This window comes from Mirounga leonina, unplaced genomic scaffold (assembly GCF_011800145.1).
Source record: "Mirounga leonina isolate KUSES-001 unplaced genomic scaffold, KU_Mleo_1.0 Mir_94, whole genome shotgun sequence".
Taxonomy (NCBI): Eukaryota; Metazoa; Chordata; class Mammalia; order Carnivora; family Phocidae; genus Mirounga; species Mirounga leonina.
The window spans coordinates 15,518,075-15,540,503 of NW_023270855.1; the positions used below are offsets into that span (position 1 = coordinate 15,518,075).

General features: G+C 37.0%; 1 protein-coding gene across 1 annotated transcript; it reads left to right on the top strand.

Annotated features, from left to right (window-relative positions):
* The first annotated feature begins 16,506 nt into the window (after positions 1–16,506).
* Positions 16,507–19,354, top strand: LOC118005472 (40S ribosomal protein S20-like). The gene is made up of 2 exons (XM_034997402.1): positions 16,507–16,520; positions 18,946–19,354. The coding sequence occupies exons 1-2, from the start codon at positions 16,507–16,509 to the stop codon at positions 19,337–19,339; spliced, it is 408 nt and encodes a 135-aa protein (XP_034853293.1). The 3' UTR covers positions 19,340–19,354.
* The last annotated feature ends 3,075 nt before the right edge of the window (positions 19,355–22,429 follow it).

Below are 22,429 nucleotides of genomic sequence, written 5' to 3' on the forward strand. Positions count from 1 at the left end.
TTTCTCCTTCTGCCCCTCCCCCCTGCCCTTTCTCTACCCCCCCCAAATAAAACAATAAAACCTTTAAAAAAAATTCTTTTTCAAATCCAGTAAATAGAGTATGAATCTCTCAAAAAGCTTAATAATTTTAACAGTACCAAAATCAAGAGTAAACAAATTTTAGATTAAAAACAGATTCAAAATCAATGATGGTGTTTTTCTAACAATTCTCTTTTTCATATACTCACATTCACTCATCAAACATTTCAGTTGTGCTCTACAATACAGCAAAGTAGACAAGATCACAAGCTTTGGAATTACCGACTCTAGAGTGTTAAATTTCAGCCACTTTGAGTGTTTTATGTGATCCTTCCAACCCTGTAATATTGGAATCAATTATTAAATGTTGCAGGATTTTTGGAGAACTAAATGATGTGTTAATTAGAAAAAAATTAACTCCTAGCACATGGTGTTTAATAAATATTAGCTAAAATAATAATATTTATTATTATTTAGTTATTGTTCTATACACTGAAGATAGTAAAGACACAGGCTTTGCCTTCAGGGCATTATTAACACTATCATCTATCAGCTGTATCTAAGGAAGTCGAAAGAGTAATTATTTTCCAGTATCCAGGAAACCATATGAATCTTACAGGCTGTTATCCTAATATTTAGTCCTGTGTAATTACAGCCTTGATCCTCTGAAGGATCCATTCAAGAAGCCTAAAGATTTTTGCAAACTAATATAGAGTTTACCTAATACGTTTCATTTAATCAGTCTTGTCATACTGAATTTCAGAAAGCTCTTGAGGAAACAGTGGTTACCTCTTCTAGCAGGCTTAAAGTTAGCCTAAGTACTCTGTTAAATGGATTTCCTCTTAAACCACTTTTTAATAACACACAAACCCACCATCATCACATCCTAATGCAATAATCATTTACCATGATCCTCTGGTTCAGTGAGAGAGGTGAGAGATAAATAATAAAAAACATCAATACCTTCTTGCATCCTTCCAGAAACTTGTCTCACTAAGCTCTTACCATGAGCACCCATCAGTTTTGCCAATTTATTTTCTTCCTACAATAAATCACAGAGTAGCAACAATGTTTAAAGCAAGGCCCTACTGGCCAATTTGGCAAAACCTCTATATTAGAGTTTCTCAAAAGTTGTACCACTTGGTAATCATTTTTTATGTGGTGAAAAAAAAAAAAAAACAGAATCCATATGGCCACAGCAGATTCTACCATCTACTGTCAAAATGGAATGTCAAGGGCACCTGCGTGCCTCAGTCAGTTAAGCGTCTGCCTTCAGCTCAGGTCATGATTCCAGGGTCCTGGGACTGAGTCCCACATTGGGCTCCCTCCTCCGCCGGAAGCCTGCTTCTCCCTGTGCCCTTCTCTCTCTCTCTCTGTCTCTCATGAATAAATAAATAAAATCTTTAAAACAAAAAAACAACAAACAAAAAACCAAAATGGAATGTCAAATTCCCCTTTGCAAATAGCTGTAAATTAATATGGCATGTCAAAATTTCCATACACTGGAATAACTGATTTCAAATCTATCAACCCAGTCCTATTTATTAACTATTAATTAGATGATAGAAGACACAACCCAACTTTCCAAAGACTTATTTTTAAATAGGTCTAAATTCTAGTCATTCATATATATTACAAGTTGTTATAGATGGTCTTCAAAACACAGTTCTAGCCAAGTAAATCACTTAATCAAAGCCTCAATGCTCTGATCTGTAAAATGGAGGTAATTACAGCTACACTGTAGTCATTTTACAAATATAAGAAATAATGTATATAAAGCACTTATCACAGTGTTATCACCACTATTGATGTATTTTATTAGCTAGGGTAGGGGTCTGCAAACTTTTCAGTAAAGGACCAGATGTTAAGTATTTTCAGCCTTGCAGGCCCTAAAATCTTTATCAATACTATGCAACTGCTCCCCTCAGAAGCAGTCATAAACAAGACAGAAACCAATGAGTGCGGCTGTGTTCTAATGAAACTGTATTTGTGGACACTGAAATTTGAATGTTATGTGGAACTATTATTCTCTTGTTTTGTTTTTGTGTTTTTTTTTTCTCAACCATCTAAAAAACATAAAAACAATCTCAGTTGGTGGACAACATAAAGAACTGGAGAACCAGAAATGACCATTGGGCCATAGATTGCCAAGTCCTGGGCTAGAGGAGTCTGATCTGAATTAACATCAATTGATTCTATCATTAATTGGCCAGTTTTTAGGGGGAAAAAAAAATCACTTGCAACAAATTGAAAACGCTTTACATACAAAACCATGTTATTTTCATTACCCTGTTGAACGCTTTTGGAAAAACATAATACAAGTAATCCCTGCTTTCCAAATTTTGAGTTACCTACATTAGTTACCTACATTAGTCATTAATGGCTTTTTTCATAAAAGCAAAATCCTCCTCAGCTTGCTTTTGGTTAGCAAAAACAGGTACCAATACAGGTCTGTATAAAAGCAAAGTAGCATAACTCGAACTTTCGGGAAGAAGGGGATACTCTTTACTTTATGCTATTTCAGCCTACAAAAGGTTTCATAGGGCCTATTTTTGGATAGTGGGATAAACCTGTGTTTTGATTTCACTATTTAAACACCTACCATTTTGTAGAAATTTTAGGGGTATTTCATCTCCAGTGTAAAAAGTTCAACAATGGCACTTCAAAGCACTGCAAACAAATTTATTTAGCATGCTTGTTAAACATATTGCTTATTTTCCTTATAAATTAACTGGTTTGTGAAACAAACAAATGAATCTAACAATACAAGATGCAAAAAAACAATTTCAATAAATAGGTCTTCATTTACTATTTAATCTTCTTTCTGCCACTGACTTAAAAACAGCTGCCAGGAAGAGATGCAAACACCATATTTCTCCAGTTACATAATGTTAATTATAATGGAATTACATTACAAATAAAATCTTAATCATGTTGGCCACTCTTCTCCGTGTTCTTATTACTCACAGACTCCCAATCCATTAAATCTGCTGTGCTGCAGTATTAAAATGGATGGAAGTGCAGGGGAGAGAGAAGATGAATTTGGTTTGGTCAAAAGGTCAAGGGATAATAATTTAGTTAAATAAGTAAACTGGGGCATAATCTTTTCATCCTTTTTATATCTTATGCTTTTAATGCTGGATTATCTGCAAAATGAACAAAGGCAGTGAATATCAGGTCAGCTCTGCTGAGAATATCGAGCTGACTGACAACGGCACTGAAGGATGTGCTATTGAGGTTCATATTAGTTGCTCTCACGACATTAACTTAGAGTTTGGAGATATTTATCAAGCATCCCTTATCTATCCATACTTTACGACCCACCAATTTATTTACTTCTTGAACTTAATTACAATGGAAAGTGAAAATACAGGAATGCAAAGATAAATAAGCCATTGAAGTTTACAAATCCACAAGACAGGTTTGTTTGTTCCTTTGTTTTCCCAGTCATGACATCAACTTAGCACCCAATTAACAAAATAGCAACATTACCATGGTTGGATATATGTACAGATTGTTAAATATACAGGTAATAATGAAGCATAGATACATACTATAAAGCCAGACTGTGTTCTGTATACTTAGCCATTTATATATTTGTAGGATTATAGATAATTTACCTGCCATTCTAAGCCCGAATTTGTCTGTAACATGCAAATAATGATCATAGTTACCACAAATTGTTAGAAGGATTAAAACAGTTAATATGTGGGGGCGCCTGGGTGGCTCAGTTGGTTAAGCGACTGCCTTCAGCTCAGGTCATGATCCTGGAGTCCCGAGATCGAGTCCCGTGTTGGGCTCCCTGCTCAGCAGGGAGTCTGCTTCTCCCTCTGACCCTCCCCCCTCTCATGTGCTCTCTCTCATTCTCTCTCTCAAATAAATAAAATCTTAAAAAAAATAAATAAAAAATAAATAAAAAATAAAACAGTTAATATGTGTAACTAGTTTTTATATTAGCTAACACAAAGTAAGAACTATGTAAATCATTATTAAATAAAGCAATGGCTAAAATATTTATTGACTAATACTCTATATTACTGTTTTTATAATACTTGCATTTTGATAGGTCACTACTATTTGGCTTTTTTTAGATCTACATGAGAAAAAAAATCTAAAGAACTTAATAGCCCTATCCATGATAAATGTTTGCCAATGATAAATCTAAGGGTTGTTTGCCTCAAATACCACCAACGTCTGACATAATTAATGAAACAAAATTACAGGGCAATAAGGCACTTAGTTCTAAAGCAGCTAATAATGAAGGAGTCCTTAACCAGCAGTGTAGAAAATTTGACTCTTCCATAATAACCCTGAAAATCTGCCACTTCATTAGCTCCTGCTCTGTATGTAAAGTGGTTACTTTCAATTCAGTGCTTTCTTCTCTTCCAAATATCCCTATGACCTACTATTTCCAAACTTCCAGGTCCTCAGAAATAAACTTGACATTATTCTTAACTCAGTTCCATATAACAGAGCATACCGCTTTGCTAACGACCATAGGGAATGTCAAGATGTAGAAAAGGCAGCCCCAACCTTCAACAGGTTTACAATCTATTTGGATCAACAAAAGAGAACATAAGTAAGACAAAAACAGAAACATACAACCATACAGCAAGGAAGAACTAAAACAGCAAACCTGGGTGCAGTTCTTTAGTGTTGAGAGCGTTTTTACCAGTGTGTTCTCTCATTTTGTGCCTCCATCCCACCCCAGTCCAGGAAATAATCCCCAGGAAATAAACTGTATTGGCATTATAGATTACCATACAGAGCCTCGGGAAATCTAAGTAACTTGGTCCAGGTCTTAAAGATGGAGGCAGAGCTGTAGTGCAGAATCCAGATCTTCATACTCACATCTAAGATTTTAAACTACAGCACTCTCTTCTCTAAAAACAGAGACCCATAGGATTCCAGTACTCTGTCATAACTTCCCAGAGAGAGGATGTGAGACAGTTCATGATGAGTGGTTAAAAGTGAGCATGTTGGGGCACCTGGGTGGCTCTGTCAGAAGAGCATGCAACTCTTGATCACAGGGTTTTAAGTTTGATCCCCATGTTGGATGCAGAGATGACTTAAATAAATAAAACTTAAAAAAAAAAAAAAAAGAGGAAGTAAGCATGCTGATGGGAGAGAAAGGTCACTGCAAATGGGAAATGGTGCCAGCTCAGAAAGGTAAAGAACAAATTCAGGGTAATGGTTTTGAATGGAGACTTAGGGGGTGGGGGTGGCTGTGTTGACAAGAATAGAAAAGTCATTAGCTACTATTCTACATTTCCTATTGGCTGCACAAAACACTGGGGAGAAAGACCAGGGTTTTGAAGCAATTGCATTGAGCATCAGTAAGCTAAATTTCAACTGCAATACCTTTAATGCCAATCTATCTATCCTATTACCTCTCTTAAGACTCTGATATGACCCATACACTCAATCTGATTAACTGGGACTCCCAAACCTACTGCTACCCAATATTGAGCTGACAGGAAGCACTTTAGTAAATCTTAATTTCTTAAACACTTAGTTAGAAGTACTGTGCTAAAATTTCTTATTTCTTCTTATTTTATCTTCACAATAACCACAACAGGTCTGTCAGGGGTGCCCAAGACCACCCCTACATTCAAAGACTTGCAAGAAACACTCACAGAACTCAGTATCTAAGCTGTACTTATGGTTAAGGAATTATTACAACCATGTATTAGGAATACACAAATGAATAATACGAGAAAAAAAACACAGATGGAATCTGTAGGAATCCATATGCAAACTTCTTTATGTTCCCCTCTCCCATGTGGTGGTCAGAGAGTACACTCTTCTCCCAGCAATGAAAATGTAATAATATATGTGCAATATATCCATTCAGGAAAACCTATTAGGGACTCAGTACCAGTGTCTGTTTGTTGGAGGGCTGATCCATAGGTACTCTCTGCCTAGAATTATCAAAATTCCAGATCACAAGAAAGGAGGTGTTGAGCACAAACCATATTATTTGTATTAACAGACTAGGCAGAGTGAACAACTCTTATCAATTAGGAAACACTTTCTATCAGTACCAGCCAAGGGCCAATCTTACAACCACCTTTCTTAGTTTTGGGAATGCTCTATCAACTCTCTCCTGCACACGGGGCAGTTATTACTCCACAAAGATCAAGTAACTACAACACGGAGACATTCAATAACTCATCTAGGATCCTAGAAGTTCTAAGTGCCAGTGTGTCTTTGTTTGACAGCTCCTTAAAAATACAGAGACAAAGGACTTGTCAAATGGTTTAGTTTTAGGAAAAATTCCAAGAAAGAGAAGTAGAGGTGAGAAAGAGATGACTAGGAGTCAGGGAAATGTGAGGATGGAAAGCTCATCCAAGGGTGTATTTTTTTTTTTTTTAAGATTTTATTTTTAAGTAATCTCTATACCCAACACGGGGCTTGAACTTACAACCCCACAATCAAGAGTCACATGCTCTACCAACTGAGCCAACCAGGCACCCCCAAGGGTGTTTTATTAATTTGGTTACCACCATGGGCAAGTGGGGATCAATCCCACTACAGCACAGAGGAAATGAACTTTAACATTGTCCATTCAAAACACTGAAGAGGAGAATAGTTATTTACTGGTTCTCCATTACCTATTGGTCAAGGTTCTCAGGAACTATTAGCTTCCAATATTAGAGAAATCCTAGGGAAGAAAGTAAGAAGCCTTCGTGTGGTTTTGAAGCAAGCGTAGGAGTCAAAATTTGTATCTAGACAATGCAAGATAGGGCATAAAAGGTGTAAATGCAGTCTATACTAGCCCTCGGCAGTTTAACTTGCCCAGACTATACCTAGGTCATCATGGTTGGCTTCCATAGCTTCCAGGGATTAAAGACACAATAATATGGACCAACATGACAGTTTTAACTACAGTTCACATTTGGTGTAGAAGAGGTTAGAGTAAAACTACATCTCAAAAATTCTAGTCATAACAGCATTTTTTACAGGAAGCTATTTAAGGCCAGCAGTGGTGTATATATATAAAATTTTGCAGGAATTCTGACTCTGGCTTAGTCAAGTTTCTGTCAAATATCAGATTTCTATTAAATAACCTGTTAAATATGGACATATATATATGTGTATATATATATATACACACACACACATATATATATATAAAACTGTGAGAAATGTGTGTGTGTGTGTGTATATACACACAAACAACTGTGAGAAATGTATGTCTGTTGTTTAAGCCACCTAGGATAGGATTTATTTTGCTATGGCATCCCAAGTTACGACAACAGTATACCAGAAGAAGGAAACATTTTAAGTGGAAGCAGAGAAAACAAAAAATAGGGTAGCTGTATTTGTCTAAAACCAAGTAGTAAAATATTGATCAACTAATTTAAGCAGTGTCTTGAACATGGTAAAAACAATAGCTTCCTGATAGTTGGAAATGAAGTGGATACAAAGTATGAAATGAGATATATGTACGAAAGGAAGTTATTACAGAGAAATAAATAGAGGCATGGTATGAATTTGGCAAAGCAAATTCCATTAACTTTAAGGTCTGTATTTCTCAAAAATGCCATTTTTTATTGGGGAATATTTGATGGTTTAAGACCCGCTCAAAACAACCATAAAAAAATGTTTAAATCAGGCTGAAATGTGAATTACGATTATGAGTTCTAAGTAAATAAACAAAGCTGATATAAATTACCTTGTCACAATTAAAATAAAAACAAAGCCATCTTTTTATTACATTTTATTTTTTATATACACCACAATTGAAGAATCTTCCAAAGAACTGTGCTTTAAAACATAGAGAGCAGTAACTTTAAAGCTCTGGGAGAGGTAGTTTAATAGATAATTCAATAGGTACTCTGGAGGCCTCTAAATAACATACAGGAAAATAATACACACAATGGCCCAGAAGAGTCACCATAACCCAAGTAGCAGATTTTGCCAAAGCCGTGCCAAATAACATTTTTCAGTAACCATTGAAAAAGGCATACAAGAAAAAAAATTTAAGTGAAATAAAGTCCAGTTCACTGACAGAATATCTGACTGGTTCATGTACATTTCTAGAAGTTTTCTGTGTCACTGGGATATGAAAATTCAAAATTATCTCAGACATATATGTATTTTTGGAGCCCTACAAAAAAGTATTAAGCTATAGCCAAGATAGATGAAGGACCAAAATTAGGAACTGGTTAAAATATCTATCACCAACTCTCTTCCTTCAGAGCTACTGTTAACATCAAGCTAGACATATGAAGATTAACACTGTGCCAACTCACCATCCCTGTGCATCTAGGTATTTATGGAAGATAAAATCTGCTTCATAGAAATGTGCTGAGAACTAGCTCTCTAGTATCTGCAAGCCCTTTGTAAACCTACGTGGAAGCTGAGCCCAAATCTTATCATTTCTTTAAACATTTAACACCTTCAACTCTAGCATTCTCTTTAACAGATGCTCCTCACATCTCACATGTCAAAGCACAGCTTCCTACAATCCCTAAAAATAGAAAACAGGATGACACATTTTGGTCCTGATAAGCAAAATTGAAGTTGCTATAGGACAATCTGATAAGCCAATCCTAGTATTATGAGAAATGGAAGGACCTCATTCATGATAGGAGAATTTAGGGAAGGAGAAGAGTAAATTGGGACCAATCTTTCTTTGTTGTACATAAACACTCACTCTGCCTTTTATCAAGGGAAAGGCAATTCCCTTTGGCTTAATACTATAAATATGTTTATCAGAATATGTAAGGTGAAGAGTTGAAGATAAGGAATTTTTAAAAATTAAATGTCACATATCTAAGCCAATTTACAAATCTGTTAATTCTACATGTCCAGATTTGGACATGTGTCAAAAAAAAAAATATTGGACTTATGTTTTAGAACAAAGTTGTAAGACAGTATATGCATGTTCCTCATTTCTTTAATATAAACATACCATACTATTGGATTCTAAAATGTACTTTTGTAAACTTTGCATTTATCTGAAACTGATTGTATCTAAAACTGTGTTGTATTTTTAATTCTTGTATTCTTCTCTCCCCTTAACCCCTCCATAGAAAGCTGTGATTAAACTCATGGGGTCTCCTCTTAACTACAGACACATGCCAACCTCTTTCCCGTCTGCATGAATTCTGCACAAGCAATTCCATCTCCTTGTAATTTTATCCTCCTTGATCTTCACATGCCGATTTTCTCATGCTGAGAAATTCAGCTGAAACATTCTCTTCTAAATACTGTAGTCCCCAATACACTAATTAGTTTTCACTCACACTGTCAGCCCTTGTAACCCTTTCTTCCTTTCCACCCAATCACATTAATATCACCATACCTCTTGGTTATGGTCACATTTGTTTTTTCCAATTTATTTTCATGTATCCATGGGTTAGGTGTCTCCCCTATAGACTTTAAGCTCCCTGAGTGGATTATCTATATTCAATTCATTTACCACTCTCTTCCTACACCTAACATCTACTAGGCAGTCAAATATTTAATCTAGGACTATGTACAAGTCTATCTTTAGATCTGGATTAGAAAAAAAAAAAATGACTCCAAGGTAACCTATTCTTTATGCACTGCTGTATTTTCCAAATTTTCTATAACAAACATGTATTTCTTGTTAAATCAAGAAAAGTATCCCCTTTTCTAAGGGTGGCTTTCCCTTTATAATGCTTTCTTAGGGCTTTGATTTTGATATAGTCCAGGTATTTGAGTCAAAGGCAGTCATTTACTGCTTGGTCATCAAAATGTACATATTAGTCTTCTATGGAAAAGATGTTCCCATCAGTGAAGAAGATACTCAACTATCTGATAGTCCTGTTGATGGTCATGATCTTCAAAAGCCTACTCAAGGAGGAAAAATAGGAGTTAAAAAATTGACAGTTTACAAAAGATTCGATCCAACAGCATGAAATCACTTCCAGAGGTGTAGCAATCAATCTTTTTCTTAAATGGTATCAACCTCAAAGTCCATAGTGGAACAAGATTAACTTGTTTGGAACTAGACCAACCCTTCAAGGCCAGGAAGGTGACAAGAGAAGGAGCCTAGTCAGAAAACACACTGCCTGCAAGAACAGTAACAAATATAGGTCAACTTTTTCCTAAAATAGACAAGAAGGAAGTCCGAAGGAGAGGGTTGGTGAAGCATTGGGATGAAGAATCATGTCACAGAAAAGCCCAGTAGCATTCACCAAAGTAAAACAGACTAAATTCCAGGGGCTGAACTTCAACCCTTGAAAGAGAAACTTTAAGAAGTCAGGTAAAGTCATAATCCTACATTTAATGTAAAGTCCTGAAGAGAAAGGCTCTTGAACAGAGCATAAAGATCCACTTTTCAGAACATGGGTCCAAGTGCCTATAATCTAAGGGTCTAGTTATTTAAACTAAGTCACAAAGGGCAGACAAGCAACAAGCAGAAAACATCCATGAGCTATAGAGTAGTGGGCTACTCTGTCAAATTTACTGTGAAAGAGAAAGAGCTGCTCAAGAAAAGTAGCTAATTTCTATCTGTAATTTAAGGATTTGATTCTGTCATTAAAATGGATCTAAAGTAAACACTGTAAATTATTAACATGTCCAAGGAGGTTAAGAATACACAGATAAGAGGTGCCTGGGTGGCTCAGTGGTTAAGCGTCTGCCTTCTGCTCAGGTCATGATCCCAGAGTCCTGGGATCCAGCCCCACATCGGGCTCCCTGCTCCATGGGAAGCTTGCTTTTCCCTCTCCCACTCCCCCTGCTTGTGTTCCCTCTCTCGCTGTCTCTCTCTGTCAAATAAATAAATAAAATCTTTTTTTAAAAAAAAAAAAAGAATATACGGATAAGATACGGATTATCTTGTACAGTACTATATATAATTTAAAATATTTGTATTACTTTTTTAAGAATTAAAATGCTAAGAGACTATTTTCCTTTATGCAAAATTTCCTCTTTTCAACTGACCACAATAGTTTAGGTTACTATTTAATAAGATTCTTAGATTACATTTAACTATACTGAAGAGTATACACATTGAATTTATTTATTACGTACCTACTGGAATGCAGCATAAGCCCCTCCCCTTGGGTAGACATGCTATCCTACCTAAGGTTTTGATGGTTCACAGGATCATGGATTCATTTCATGTGATTGTTTTCTTGGGCTTTATGCTTTTTTTGTGAGGAAAAATTTTTTGTTACCAATTTTGACTTTAAGAAGATTTATACTCTAATGTCAACTAATAATGTCAAAATTCTATCATTCATAATGTCCCTCTCCTTCCATCTAAGACACTGCCTGTTTTCTTACCCTTACTACTCTTTGAAAGGAAAAAAGAAAGATGGGGGAGAAGTTTGCATTGCCTCTTTCAAGGAAAAAACTGACTACCTTTACAAAAGCTCAACATTAGGGGCACCTGAGTGACTTAGTCAGGCCTCTGCCTTCAGCCCAGGTCATGATCTCTGAGTCCTAGGAAAGAGACCAGGGTCTGACTCCCTACTCGGTGGGGAGTCTGCCTCTCCCTCTCCCTCTGCTCCTAACCCCACTTGTGCACTCTCACTCTCTCGCTCTCACATAAATAAAATCTTTAAAAAAAATAAAAACCACAAAAACTCAACATTAAACAAATATAAATCTGAACAATTGTCTGATTGTACTTGACCCCCATGACGATACCATTTAAGGCTTGCCACTATAATCTACTCATTAACTGTCCAAATTGAGAAACAAACATGAATTGATCTGAAAAAAACTAAGTGTAGGACTGTTTGGGGATGTAGCAATATTCAGATTTCAATTAAACTATTTGTTCCTGTATTCCTTTAAGCTATAATGAACACAATTTCCATACTCAGGATTCTCAGAAGGCTGATTTATTTTTATTTATTTATTTATTTATTTATTTATTTTAAAGATTTTATTTATTTGACAGAGAGAGACACAGCGAGAGAGGGAACACAAGCAGGGAAAGTGGGAGAGGGAGAGGCAGGCTTCCTGCAGAGCAGGGAGCCCAATGTGGGGCTCGATCCCAGGACCTTGGGATCATGACCTGAGCTGAAGGCAGACGCTTAACGACTGAGCCACCCAGGCACTCCCTTTTTTTTTTAAAGATTTATTTTTAAAGATTTTATTTATTTGAGAGTGAAAGAGAGAGCACAAGTGAGGAGGAGAGCGAGAAGCAAGTTCCCGCTGAGCAGGGAGCCCAACTCGCACTCAATCCCAGGACCCTGGCATCACGACCTGAGCTGAAGGCAGCAGCGGCCCAAAAGACCAAGCCACCCAGACGCCCCAGGAGGCTAATGTATTTAAACCACATAACCCACCTTTCTAGGAGCAAACCTATTGAACAAATATGTATGTTTTAAAAAATAGTCCTACTTTGCATTTATAGACACCATTCAGTTTCAGCCCACGTTGAAAGAGTACAAAATTTCTAAGTATGAAATTTGAGTGAAACAAACATAATAATACTCAGCCACATGGTATGATGTAATGAATCCCAGTTTGAAACAAGCCCACTAGCATTCTCCAAACTCATTTCTGAGCATAAGGGCTGTGCCATGCCAAAGAGCCCATTCCACTGAAAAACTAAAAGAATAATTAAAGTCCATTGATGTAGTCTGTTGCTAACCTAACATCCTAAATTCTGTAATCTTAGCTGTGTACAATATAACAAAATAATAACAGAAACAAATCCTCAGTTGCTACATTTGTTACTTTATGCTCCCAGGGAAATAATTTCCTATGAGAAAAGCACCAACTCATTTCACCAATGTACCACTTAATGCACAAAAACAAAACCTACTTTTCATGGGGAAAGCAGACTTTTGGTGACTGGCAAATGGGAAGGGTGATAGGAGCCTGGAGAACATTTGATCTGTTGGCAAGAGAAACCCTTACACTGCACTCTGCCTCAGCTAAATTTGAGACCTCAGCACCTTGAGTTTATACATTAATGCTGATTGCTACTTCTCAGTGGATAAACACTGAAGGTACAGGTGTAGAACACATTCCAGCTTTTTTTCTAGAAAATAACACACATCTGCTCACTGTACAGTAATTACTGAATGGTAATTAGAACTTAGCGCTGGGGTTTAAATAACAAATGGTGGATTTTTTTAGGACCTGGCTCAAAATGAACTGAAGTCTTAAGTCCAGTGATTTTGCACAAGGTTCCAGGGAGGCAAGGGGTAAAACAGGAAGAGTATCAGGCCATGGACTAGGAGCTTCAAAGTCCCTGTTCTTCATCTGACTAGCTGTATCCTATCATCCCTCAATTTCCTCATCCACAAAATGAGTGAGTTTAACTGAAGACACCTAAAGCTCTCAATTTCAACACTCTAACTGTCCCGTTTTTCAGATTATTTTAAGACAGTAATTTCAGTTAGTAAGCCAGCTTCCCAACTTGCCAAGCAACACCAAACATAACAATTTATGAAGTGGTGCCAATGTTGGCAAGACACCTAAAAAGTTTGAAACGGAAAATTCTTTCATATCAGGAACAAAATCTGTATTTATAAAAGCTATAATGATCACAAAGATTCATAAAGATCCCCAGTAACCTGTGGATCACACTTTGAGAAAATTTCTTCTCAAAATTCTTCAACCCGAGTTACATATAGGCATCACATGGGGTCAGTTTAAAAAACACCGGTACTTAAGCTCCCATCTGAGATCAATTAAATAAGAATCCCTGGGGCCAGGCTGTCATTACTATTATTACTATTTTTTAAGTCCCCATACAATCCTAATGTTCAAAGACTGAAAGCCACTGTTTTAAACAAAAATAAAATTAATTAATAATGGGGGGGCATTTTAAGGGCATTCAAGAAGAGCTTCGATATGGAAAAAAAAAAACATTTTAAAGTATCAGAATACCTATAACGTTCTAAATGTATAATGTAAAAATTGTAACATTTCTGGGGGGAAGGGGGCATACATCCCCACACAAATAATTCTCAGACATCTGCTGGATGTCTTACAATCCAACTCAATTCTGATACCTATACCCAGAAATAATCAGGTTCCATAGGTAAAAGCTTCAGTCCTACAAGACTTCCCAGCCATTGCCTCTGCCTTGCCCAAATTCAGACGCCAAATGCAAATCCAGCATATCCAGGCTGTTCCCTGTGCTGCTGACCAACCAACTACAAATTGCAGGTTCCACAATCCCCTTCAACTGAGGATGCCAATTCTAAATTCAGATTGTTACCTGTACTTCTAGCCAACTGGCTATAAATTAGAGGTTCCCACAACCTCCTCCTTCCTTGGGTTGAATTAATTTGCTAGAGAGGCTCACAGAACTCAGAAACATTTTACTTACTATATCACCACTCAGGAAGAGCTAGATGGAGGCCATGCACAGGGCTAGGCATGCAGAACAGGCCAGGAGCTCCCATGCCCTGCAGACATGCCACTCCCCCATTACTTCCCCTGAGTTCCCAAACCCAGAAACTGCAAATGGCTGTGTTCCTGGGTTTTTAAAAGTCATGATTGCGGGCGCCTGGGTGGCTCAGTTGGTTAAGCGACTGCCTTCAGCTCAGGTCATGATCCCGGAGTCCTGGGATCGAGTCCCGCATCGGGCTCCCGGCTTGGCGGGGAGCCTGCTTCTCCCTCTGACCCTCTCCGCTTTCATGCTGTTTCTCTCTCTCTCTCTCTCTCTCTCTCTCTCTCTCTCTCTCAAGTAAATGAATAAATAAAATCTTAAAAAAAAAGTCATGATTGCTTAAATCACTGGCCACTGGTAACTGATTTAACATCCAAGCCCTCTCCCCACAGAGGATGGGAGCAGGGGCTGAAAGTTAAACCCTCTAATCACACCACTGGTTCTCCTCGCAACCAGTCCCCATCCTTAGGTGCTTCCCAAAAGTCCCCTAATTAACATAACAAGAGACAACTTGGTCATGCTCAAGGCTTAGGAAATTCCAAGGGTTTTGGGAACTGTGAGTCAGGATCCATGGGTCATTCAGATGACCAAATATATATTTTTCATGTAAATCACAATATTGCAAATGTGTTTCAATATTTTTAACTAACAACCAAGAAAAATATATATTTTAAATTCAATATGAAGAATTTACTAAGTTATTTTAAACTCATGAATGGTAGTTGTTACAGACAAAATTGTGTTATCAAACAAGTTTTGAAATGCCTTAAATATAGAAATTTATTTTTATATCAAACAGGTTTTGGAATGCCTTTAATACAGAAGTTAAAACAAGAGTTGATTCTAATCCATGTAGGAAAACATACACATAGTTCTCTAAGAAAAAGAGCAAATTAAACTAATAGTTTAACCAATAGTTAAATTTAGTTTACCTTACCCAAGAATACTCTGAAAATCCAATTATCAGGGAAATTGTATTACTGCCAAAAATATGGTAATTGTTAAATAAATATTACTTGTTACTATCGTCCATCAATTCATTACTATTTGCTTTTGTGTTTACTTCTGGAAAAAAATAATAAAAAGCCTCTGCTTCCAATGAGTATGTAGTGAGTGAAGTGGGCAGATTCAAACAATTAAAAGATGGTAAGAAAGCAGTGAGAAAAAAGGAGGGCAGCTGGGAGAGAGATGAGTAGTCTCTTCACAGAGAAGATGGAAACAGAGTTGAGGACCTAGTAAATTAGTAAGGTTTGGGGAAAGGAAATGAGAACTAACATGTTCTTAGGCCCAATAAGGACTTCAGTATGCCAGGACCTAGGGTCCCAATCATGATCAACTACAGCCATTGTATCACATCACTTAAAAGATCATGGTAGCTGGAACTACATCAGGATCAGCCAGGTGCCATCACTTCCTCTAGCCCTCTTCCTGTGAAGTCTCACAAAAGTGAGAATAAAGTTTTTATTGACATTATGAAATACCATATATAACTTTATGCATTTTTCAACTTACATTTTCCACATCATCATAGATCATGGACATCTTTTCGTGTAGGTAAATATAGACCTAAACTATATCCATTTTATGAGCTCCATATATTCTATTGTGTGGTTACAGCATAAATTTCAACCATGCTTATTAAAACAAGACTTGGATGAATAAAACTGAATACACGAAACAGGGACATGGATATATTTATGCACCTCTATAAAGATTCCAATAAAACAGACACTAAGACAGACACACTGTGTTACCAGTCAGGAAAAGGCTAGGTTATGCTTCAACAACGATAACACTACAAAATTAAAACTCAGTGTGTTAGAGAAATTTTTGGTTGTCACTTGTACTCCACATCAGACATGGAAATGCAGAGGAGTCCTGCTCATCACTCTCGATAGGAACCCAGATTGACAGAACAGCTCCCAGTTGGAGCACTGAATGCTGTCATGAATAGGAGGCAGAGTTAGCAAAGGAAATGATGGCCGGTTCTTAAAATTTCTCCCAAAGTCGTACTTACTACGTCTGTTTTAGGATTTCAGCATTATCAGGGGAGCTACAGCAAGGTCCAGTGGAGGACCTTGCATAGAGCATAAAGTCAAAAGCTCAGTATACATCTCCCTGGCAGATCTTTTCATTGGGAAGATACTATGGTGATTCCAAGGTAAACCACAGGAAATAGCACAAGATACATTCCAGTGTTGAATGAGAAGGCAGTGCTTAGAAACACAGACTTTTAGACAGATGTAGTATCACCATTATCCACTTAGATGATAGTGGATATTATCTGAACTTCGGGTCTTATTTTGTTATCTATAAAAGGAGAATAACAGACCCTTATGGGAGAGATTGGCTACTTGTTCACCAAACTTAATTTCCTTCCCCCCTGCACACAAGGCTGGATTACATTTTCCAGGCTCCCTTGCAATTAGGTACCACATGAACAAGTTCTTACCAGTGGAATGTCGCTAAAGGGCTAGATGCCTCTTCCCAGGCCTGGCTCATATAAGACCATCTCTGCTATCCTTACCTTCTCTCTCCGCTCTTGTGGTGGGTGCAACAAAGAACCCAGCAAAGGACTCAGAAGGTCTGTAAAGTGGTGAGCCACAACTAGAAAGACACATTTGTACTAAACTGTTGGGTGGGGGCACCTGGGTGGCTCAGTTGGTTAAGTGACTGCCTTCAGCTCAGGTCATGATTCCGGGGTCCTAGGATTGAGCCCCATATCAGGCTCCCTGCTCAGCGGGGGGCCTGCTTCCATTGCTTGTGCTCTCCTGCTCTCTCATTTTGTCAAATAAATAAATAAAATCTTTAAAAAAAATTTTTTTAAATAAACTGTTGGGTGAAATAGAAACATCTATTGTGTGGTAGTTGGGACTTTAAGCATTTAGCCTACACACACTATTGTACTCCCATATTAGGGCAGTTATAAAGACTAATGAAAAATTAAAAGAAAATTCTTATCACAGTGCCCATAAAACAACTACTAGCTATGATCCTTGTACTATTCTGATATTTACTAGTTGATACGTATGAGTATTTTTTGTACTCTAGTCAATTTCAACTTGCATAGACACCGTTACTGACCAATAAGCACATTTAAAGCAAAATGGGCTCCAAAAGTCATTCTTAATATCACTACCTTCATATCAAATACAAATACTGTCCAATAATAGTCCAAAACTAAATATGGCTTCTTCCTTCTTTTAGTAAAAACCCAATCCTTAGAAATGTTATTTCAAGGTAAAGGAGCACTCACATTCATTATTTTGAGAACACTGGCACAAATGTATATTGATTTTTAGGTTTTTTAATGAAATTTGCTTGATGTGGTTTTCTTCACAAATGAAATGAACATTGACCTGCCCGATTGCATATTGACGATGAAATCATCTTTAGATACAGAAGCCTGTGTAGATACTGTCAAAGAAAGTGAGGCATGATGAATGGGCTCTTTTGTAAGTTGACAATATTAGTTCTGACCCTAACTTTGATCTTTCCCTATTGTTTAGAAAGAGGAAGCAGGAAGATATTACTTCTCTTCTTCCTCACTTTACCTCAAGAGTCCTGTTTCTATAACTGACTTGAGAAGAAAAAGAAGGGAAGAGGGTGCCTGGAGAGAAAAATCATGTGATAAGAGCTTGTATCTATGAAATAAGTGCAAGCAAAATATTCTCACCTGTCAGTAAAAATAACTGTTTACTAAGAAACAGAACTAGAATAGCTGGAATACTCTTCTGAGTATTCACCACCCCCCTACTTTAAATGCAAAGTAATAAAATGTATTCAATTGCTTTGCATTTCCTCAAAATGAGACTTTCATCGCTCAGAACTGCGGATTAAATGTTCCTCTGGTTATGTGCACAGGATACACCATCTTATCCACTCATTACAGAAGTTTATTTAATAAGTTTATGTTTCTGAAAAGGAAAACACAGCCAGTTTTTTGAGAGCCATATACATGTCACTTTGCTGAGACAAATATTAGTCCCATTTCATTTCAGGTTTCTAAGTATTATTATTTGGACTCCAGGGCAGAAGAACTGAGGGACTATTTTAAAATCACCTAAGCATATTTTTCATTCATTACTGAATGGCTACTATGTACCTTGAGGACAACATATATATAATCCCTGCCCCTTTGGGAGCTTATAATTAAGAACATGTTAGGTTGCATTTAGGCCCAAAATGGTTCCAGGAAGACAGAAGTCCCTATAATTCAAGTTACAAGTCCCCAATAGAAGTTTTAGCTGAGGGACACCTGGGTGGCTCAGATGGTTAAGCGTCTGCTTTAGGCTCAGGTCATGATCCCAGAGTCCTGGGATTGAGTCCTGCATCAGGCTCCCTGCTTAGCAGGGAGCCTTCTTCTCCCTCTGCCTCTGCCTCTCTCTCTCTCTCTCTCTCTGTTTCTCATGAATAAATAAATAAAATCTTTTAAAAAAAAGTATTAGTTAAAAAAAAAAGTATGGCTCCTAAAACGGTCAAAGAAACATAAAATTAGCTCTTTGAGGAAGACGCGGTCGCAGCTACAGCTGAGGTTTGGACGCCCTGCTCCTGCTCCTGACTCACTGCTGTTCGCTCTCACGGAGGAACAAGTCAGTCAGGAAGCCGCGCCGCAGCCATGGCTTTTTTAAAGACACCGGGAAGACACCCGTGGAACCGGAGGTGGCCATTCACCAAATCAGAATTACTCTCACCAGCCGCAACATAAAATCTTTGGAAAAGGTATGTGCTGACTTGATCAGAGGCGTAAAGGAAAAGAATCTCAAAGTGAAAGGACCAGTTCGGATGCCTACCAAGACTCTGAGAATCACTACAAGAAAAACTCCTTGTGGTGAAGGTTCTAAGACCTGGGATCGTTTTCAGATGAGGATCCACAAGCGACTCATTGATTTGCACAGTCCTTCTGAGATTGTTAAGCAGATTACTTCCATCAGTATTGAGCCAGGAGTTGAGGTTGAAGTCACCATTGCAGATACTTGAATCAATCTTTTTAATAAATTGATTATCAGTTGTTAAAAAAAAAAGAAAGAAACATAAAATTAGGTTGGGGAATCCCACTTAAATCAGTGATTATACTTTTCTGCATTTTCATAGTATTCTTTCGTGATCAGAAAAAAAATCACAAAAATAGTGATATTTAGAAATTTAAAATACTTTGCATTATTAAATAATATGTTGGCTATAACAGAAAATTATCCATGTATTAAAAAGTATAGAGAGTAGGCTAAAAAAGCTATTTTAAACTCAACAGTTCATAAGAGACAATATTAATATCTTGCTAAAGATAATTCATTTTGATGTACCTTTTTCTCACCAAAAAAGACAAAAAAAAATTGTGATTTAAAAAAGCAGTGACTATTTTTATTAAGCAAAACCTAATATCTATGTCTATCCACTACAGATAAATACTTAAATATAAATGTGATGATATTTTCAGCTTCAAAGTAAACAGATTTCACAGGATTCTATACTGACAGTTATGAAACATTCATATATTATCAGGCCCAGAAATCCTGTCCTAACTCAACTTTCTCAATTATCTACTCAGTAAATTACTATTTCAAACTCCAAATGGGTCTTCAAGAGCTGACAGGCTGATATTCCTCTGACCAGGATGGCTTTATCTGACGTGGTGCCTTGCATCCTTTCAGAGTCCCAGAACAAAAATTAACACAGCAGCATTTCTCTTATGTGCCCTAAATCTGAAGGGAGGAAAAAGGTTCAAAAGTAACTTTTTTCTTAAACACTTTATTTAAAGACTGTGTTTTTTTTTCTTTAAGATTTTATTTATTTATTTTGAGAGAGAGTGTGTAGGTGAGCTGGTGGTGAGGGGAGGGACAGAGGCGGAGAGAGAGAATCTCAAGCAGACTCCATGCTGTGCATAGACCCCAAAGCAGGGCTCAGTCGCACAACCCTGAGATCATGACCTGAGTGGAAATCAAGAGTCAGACACACTGACTGAGCCTCCCAGGTGCCCCCATGAGGCTGTGACTTTTAAAATTTCAAAGCCTGTGTACAACTTTTTAAAAGATTATTTATTTATTTATTTATTTATTTATTTATTTATTTATTTATGAGAGTGAGAGAAAGCACAAGGGGGACAGGGAGAGGGAGTCTGACACGGGGCTTGATCCCAAGGACCCCGAGATCATGACCTGAGCTGAAGGCACATGCTTAACTGACTGAGCCACCCAGGCACCCCAAAGCCTGTGTATAATTTTAAAAGCCATCCAGAAGTCTTATTTTGCTTAACCAATAAAACAGCAAGCAGAAACATACAAAAGTGTAAAATTCCAAGAACAATCTGTGAACAGATTCTACAACTGCAAAAGAAACAGTTTACCTACTTTTTAAAGGATCAAAAGAGAAGCTTATACTATTTTTCTGTGTAGTTGCATAAATTTCATTAAATGTGTATAATAACATCAAAGGAACTAATTCATTGTTAAGATTTGAAGGAACTGGAAGTTTGCGAATAATTAAAAAGATGTATGCATTTTTTTGCTGAGTAATGAATATGTCAAGAAATATGAATTTTACTAGACCTATTTATTAAAGTGTATACATCAAAGATCCTAAAAGTTAACCACTTCTCTGCATTTCCAACTATTCATAAGTGCTCCTCATGGAGTATAACGATGAATGAAGACAAAACTTCAAATACAAGTTACGAAATATAATTTACTATGAGAGTAAAAAAAAAATTTATTTACTTGAGATAGAGAGAGAGAAAGAGAGCATGTGAGCACAAGCAGGGGGAGGGGCAGACAAAGAGGGAGAAGCAGGCTCCTGGCTGAGTGGGGAGCCAGAGACGGGGCTCAATTCCAGGACCCTGGGATGGTGACCTGAGCCAAAGGCAGATGCTTAACCTATTGAGCTACCCAGGTGCCCCCCTATGAAATTTAAGAATCTAAAAATTGTAACTATTTCCTATATTTGTATGATGAACTTTTGAATATACAGATTTAAAATGCGTACACATGACACTCATATACATCCATATATATATATGTATATATATATACATATATATAAAGAAATTATAAGAAAAAAGGAAAGAAATTTAGAGAAACCTTCTTTTATGTATTAACTATATATCCAAGTCCACATACTGATTCTGTCATTACTGGCTAGACAACTCTGGGCTCATAGTTTCAACTTCTATGTTAGTTTTGTTATGGCTAGGAAAAGCAGTGTAATTGATATATAATATATATAAGGTACTAAGTCAGCATATTACCTTAGATGGTCATATTGAGAGAAAGAGAAAGTGTGGGGAGGGACAAAGGGAGAGGGAGAGAAAGTATCTCAAGAGGACTCCACATACTAAGCACAGAGCAGGGCTCGATCTCAGGACCCTGAGATCATAACCTGAGCCAAACCAAGAGTCAGATGTTCAACCAACTGAGCCCATCCAGGCACCCCAAATTGCACGAGTTTCTTACATATTCTAGATATTAACCCCTTATTGGATAAATGATTTGCAAATACTATCTTCCATTCAGTAAGTTCCCTTTTCATTTTGTTGATGATTCCTTTGCTGTGCAGAAGCTTTTTAGTTTGGTGTAGTCCCATTTGTTTACTTTTGCTTATCTTACCTTTGCTTTTGGTGTCAAATCCAAAAAAAAAAAAAAAAATCATTGCAAAGACCAATGTCAAAGAGTTTACTCCCAATGTTTTTTTCTAGGAGTTTTATGGTTTCAGGTCTTACTTTCAAGTCTTTAGAGCATTTTGAGTTGATTTTTGTATATGGTATAAGATAGGGATCTGTTCTGATTCTTTTGCATGTGGCTGTCCAGTCATCTCAACACAATTTATTGAGGAGACTATCCTTTCACCATTGTATGTTCTTGGATCCTTTGTTGCAAATTAACTAAACATATATGCATGGGCTTATTTGGGGGCTCTCAATTCCATTCCATTGATCTATGTGTCTGTTTTCATGCCAATACCATACTTTTTGATTACTATAGCTTTGTCATGCAGTTTAGAATCAGGAAGTATGATGTCTCCCCTTTTGTTCCTCTTTTGCAAAATGGCTTTCGCTATTCAGGATCTTTTGTCATTCCA